We start from the raw sequence: 5,000 nt of genomic DNA on the forward strand, positions 1-5,000 counted from the left end.
AATTAGAGAAGTGGATCAAAGATGTTGGAACAACCTTAACCCTTTCAGCCCCGATAGTGCCAAATGGCACTTATAGATTTTACTCTGTCTAACGCCAGACGATTTTACTCGTCAATGGGGAACCCCTCGGGGCTTAAAGGGTTAAGCTAACGGCATCAAAAAACTATGTCCCCGTTTAACCCTTTCAGCCCCGATAGTGCCAAATGGCACTTATAGATTTTACTCTGTCTAACGCCAGACGATTTTACTCATCAATGGGGAACCCCTCGGGGCTTAAAGGGTTAATGGGAATGGCTAGGATTTTGAGGAAAGTGCTTGACACTTAAATGATGGAGAGAATTACTATATAGGACCTTTGCCTGTTTGTTATGGCAGGCTGCCCGTATACAATAACAATACAGCATGTTTTGCGACTCCCTAGTCAAGATGAGGACAATATACAACAAGTCCTTTTTCACTTGACTTACACTGTTTGTCGACTGCCACCTCACACCCATGAATCTTCCCACATGCTCCCCAAAGCTCTCTATCATGACAACGAATACAATCCCCCCCCCCCCCACCCAATTTCTTCACATTATTTTTTTCACGGGTAGCCCAGTTAATGTTCAAGAAGCAGAGTAACTGCAGAATACCCAGCCACTTATGTGTTCTTGCCTCATTTTAAGAATGAGGCATATAACGATACACTGTCACCATTGCTATGCAAATGCTGGGCATTCAGCAGCTTACCTCAAGAGGCGTTCTTGTCTAATTACAACTTAATTACAACCAAACCTTGATTATCCGAACTTGCTTCTCTGGCCCCAGTTTTTCATGCATATTAATTAGTTATAGTTTATGACCCTAATCAAAACATTAAATTTTTGTCCTTCAAATTATGAGATGTAAGCCTGATTCAAACTGATTTTTTTGCTTCAAAACACAAATTAGTATGCACTTCGTGCTCACATGTGCCATAGCCAACGCAGTACATTTCCCTGAGCTCTGATTGGCTCAGATTTGCTCCATTGCTAAGTGAAATTCCATGCTCCTACATGAGCTCAATCAGCGTGGTAGGTAGATTCGTGTCAAAACGAATTCATCACCACAAAACGTAAGCAATCCGTTCTTTCCACTTTGCGATTAGAAAAAAGGAGAAAAAGGAGGCAATTTGTCAACAGTTTTGTTTTTGATTATTTGGACTCTCGATTATCCAGACTACTCAGCCCAGTCCCGACGAGTCGGGAAAATCAAGGTTCGCAAAGAGCAGGGCATGTAGTTCCCAGTGTTGTGCTCTGTCTTCTGTGGTGTATCACGGTTGGGAGGGTAAATGCTCAGAGAAATTAGCTACACCAAGCTATTCTAAAAATCCGAGGGTAAATAAAGATGTATGATATGATATGATGATATGACTGTTTAGCAATGTTATGTATTCATATTTATATGTACAAAATTGAGAAAGAGACAAATTAACATTATTTAAAAAGCACAAAAACACAAGCATTTGTCTCCTGGCACTACTCAGTTAAAAATGAGTATTTAAAGCTATATTTATTATTTCCTTTTTACGCAAATACGTATTTAAATTGAAATACTTCAGTAGATACCGATAAGCCAATCTACGATTGTGCAAATATACTCCAACGCTTACGTCACTCACTAGTTGAGGAAAAACAACTCAAATAACACAAAGTTTCTTGAGAATGAATACTGGATCAAAACTAGCCAGGCAGTCGTAAGGGTAATGTGAATTTCCTTGGAACCCAGTAGATCATATTCCCTAAGATTTGACAGCGAAAACGAAATCATGACAATAAGAGGATCATTAGATACCATGCCAAAGATACTTGTAACTGTAAGCCTGAACAAGAGATAACGAAGACAAATACTTGCACTTCATTTAAGTGAAAATGACATGGGCTCAATGTTTCTAGATCGGGAGAAAGGGAATTCAATAACTTCTCCTGAGCTGTAATGAATTTGATAGTTAACTACAGTCTGACCTCTGTTGTCTGAAGATTAAAAACTTCGGCAATTTTCTGGTAGAGTTCTTTTACGCTTGTAAAGCCTTCGACTTTCCCTGTGGGGCTTCCATGAGCAAGCTGGCAGTAAAATACAAATTTGGGAGTAGCAGGAGGAGCTTGTTCTTGAGGTTGTTGCAATCTTTCAGGTTTTGCCGGCTGATGTGACGTTCTCGAAGCAACGGCGTTCGAACCGTGGTGTTGTTGTGATCGAGTCGACGGGATATGAGGTTGTGAACTTGAACTAACTTGTCCATTGTTTGGGGCTTGGACGCCAGATGATCTATTATTTGACGACTTCTTATCTCCGTCGGCTTTACGGGAATCGGAAAAAGTAGCTCCCCCTTTCCTAAACAGAGGCATTATCTCGACAGGAACAAAATAGTATGCCACCAAATCGATCACATATCAAAATGAAAAACGCATCATTTCTGAACTGTAGTTCTCAGGCCTTTTCGCTTTTTCTTTCGGGTCAAGAGCCTATTTCCAGTCCACCCAAGCCAAATTGCTTATTGATGAGGAAGTGAATACCAGAGAGGAAATCTTTGTAAAAATAAGATCTTTTTTGCTTCGTAAATTCCTCGGAAATGTAACAAGACTATTGTGACTGCTTGTCTTGTGGGTAAGAGATGCAATTCAGCTAGTTTTGGCCCCTTTTTTTAACACGTTAAGAACAAATATTCTATGCCCTTAAGGCGCTGTTACACTGGACAACGGACGCCAAAGATTTAATAGGCCCTTTGCAAGACCGTGTTACTTGACCTTGTCAATCACAAAAAAAGTGGTCGCGGTACAAAATAGACGCCTTGAAATGCAAAGAGCGTGATGAAATTAGTAAGAATGTCAATTTTGAGGCCACTGACATTTAGGTCAGAGATTTTAGTGATTTTAAAGCCTAAAAAATTTACTGAGATTTATATGGAGAAACAGCTGCTGGATGGCAAGCTCTTTCCGTTTCTGGCATCTGTTTTGTACCACGACCATTTTTTATATGATTGACAAGGTCACGTGACACGGTCATGCAAAGAACCCATACGGGCACCCTTGTCAAAACAGGTAGCCCAAGCTCGATATATGTGTATTATGCAAGAGTAGAAATAAAAAGATTTGTATAACGCAAACGGTTTTTCTCAAAATTAAAAAATGAACTTACGATTTACCTTGTTTCAGTCTTGTGTTTCTTTGTCTCTGGCATGGTTTCTGGGTCGATTAAAAGCGACTTAGTGGTTTTTGGTTCCTCTTCTTTTCCTTCTACATATTCTTTTATAGTTTCTTTTTTATAGAGAGAAAAGAAGAGGAACCAAGACCCACCTAAATCGCTCTTAATCGACCCAGAAACATTACCAGAGACAAAGACACACAAGACTGAAGCAAGGTAAGCTATTTTTTTTATTTTGAATCGTAATCATTTTTTGGATTCTAAGAAAAACCTTTTTCCCCATACAAATCCTTATAGTTCGACTCCGGCTTGAACATATATCGAGCTTGGGCTACCTGTGGTTACCCTCGAGAAAAGGGACTTCCTAGAGGACTAAAATGGAGAAGTGATTCTTGCACTTATCTGGACAAATTTTTCAGGTGTCTACTACTAAGACACAATTGCTTAAATTGTCCAGATAGAGTGAGTTTCAATCGACTGTCGTAAAACCAAAACCAAAGCAATTACTTTAGCTAATCAAAACGGACGGAGACAATCCGGTCAACCAATCAAAACTCGAAGTAATTACACGTAGCCGACTCAAAGCGCTGGAAAATGTGCAAGCGCGAGCCACAGTTGGTTTTGGTTTCACTTCTGATTGGTTGAAAAAGTGGCGCGAGAGCTTTGAACCAATCACTGAGTGAAGTAATCATAAACCAAAGCAATTCGCTAATTACTTTCGACACTCAATTGAAAACCGCTCTAAGTGCGAGGATCACTTTTCCATTTTGTCTACAAACCGCACTACAAACTATACATTTCAATCTTTCATTCCTAGAGGACTACTTCACTCACTACTTCATGGACTCCCCATCATTTGAAAACCAAAACTACTGGAAAGGTAAAAAACGTAAAAGAAACATAACTGTGTAAGCAAGGACCAGGGTAGCCTGCGAATACAGCCGACTCACATCAACCCCGGCCGCTTGCAGCGTTCGGTGCAAGCGGCCGGGGTGATGTGAGTCGGCTGTATTCGCAGGCAAGGACCAGCGTGACAAAATTCTCTTGCCTGAAAAAAAAAACAAACGGGTGCTAGCAGTAATATAATTCAGCGAAAAAGATCAACATGTTCATGGAAGTCCGGCTGCTTTCAAAAGCATTCCTCGCCGCCATGCTATTTATTCTTACAAATAGGGACTTCTTAATCTTACTCATGGGTGATAAAAAAGCAAGATGGATTAGACTGAATGGTTTTTTCTCTTTTAGGATTTGATTGAAATTTGCCGAACCTCTTTAGCTCCATTTCCTAAGTGTTTGTTTCATAGCAAAACCTCTGGGCCCTAAATTCGGAGAACAAACGAAAGTTAAAGAGATCTGTTGACCTCAGAGACGGTGTCTACCCAAATTGTCTTTGCTTCTTAGGGGGTCATATCAAGAGCTTATCAAGGGGAACCTCTGCCTCCACTAATTTCTTGAGTCAATCCTTTCGCGAGTAAATTTATCTTTAGGAAAAGGTTTTCCCGCGAAAAGTATCATATTTCGCTTGACGCTGAGATAGCTCTGTTTTGATTGGCTTTTAAAACAGTGGACGTGCTGCATCTCCGAAGCGAGGCGTTCTATAATACATCCACTCGGGAAAGGCTTGACTCCTTGGCCAAGTATGGGAGATTGAGGTTCCCCTTGACGAGCTCTTGGTCATATATATAAATATACATATATATATATATAAAGTGTGAAACTTGATTTTCGTAAAACATATATATATATATATATATATATATATATATATAGGGAGTCTGTAAGTCGATTTTCTCGTGTAACAGTGCTAAATACGTTGAAGCAGAGCGGAATAAATATTT

General features: G+C 39.9%; 1 protein-coding gene and 1 long non-coding RNA gene across 2 annotated transcripts in view; one reads left to right on the top strand and one right to left on the bottom strand.

The window, feature by feature from the left end:
• Nucleotides 1-2,440, bottom strand: part of LOC138024257 (PDZ domain-containing protein GIPC3-like) — a 9,229-nt gene extending 6,789 nt beyond the window's left edge. The window contains exon 1 of the mRNA XM_068871408.1: nt 1,986-2,440. Coding sequence (XP_068727509.1) covers nt 1,986-2,366 — 381 coding nt within the window. The 5' untranslated portion in view covers nt 2,367-2,440. The remainder of the gene's footprint in view (nt 1-1,985) is intronic.
• Nucleotides 2,441-2,512: 72 nt separating this feature from the next.
• Nucleotides 2,513-5,000, top strand: part of LOC138024297 (uncharacterized) — a 6,009-nt gene continuing 3,521 nt past the window's right edge. The window contains exons 1-2 of the long non-coding RNA XR_011126965.1: nt 2,513-2,625; nt 3,980-4,042. This is a non-coding gene — a long non-coding RNA (uncharacterized lncRNA). The remainder of the gene's footprint in view (nt 2,626-3,979; nt 4,043-5,000) is intronic.

This window comes from Montipora capricornis, chromosome 11, assembly GCF_036669925.1.
Source record: "Montipora capricornis isolate CH-2021 chromosome 11, ASM3666992v2, whole genome shotgun sequence".
Taxonomy (NCBI): Eukaryota; Metazoa; Cnidaria; class Anthozoa; order Scleractinia; family Acroporidae; genus Montipora; species Montipora capricornis.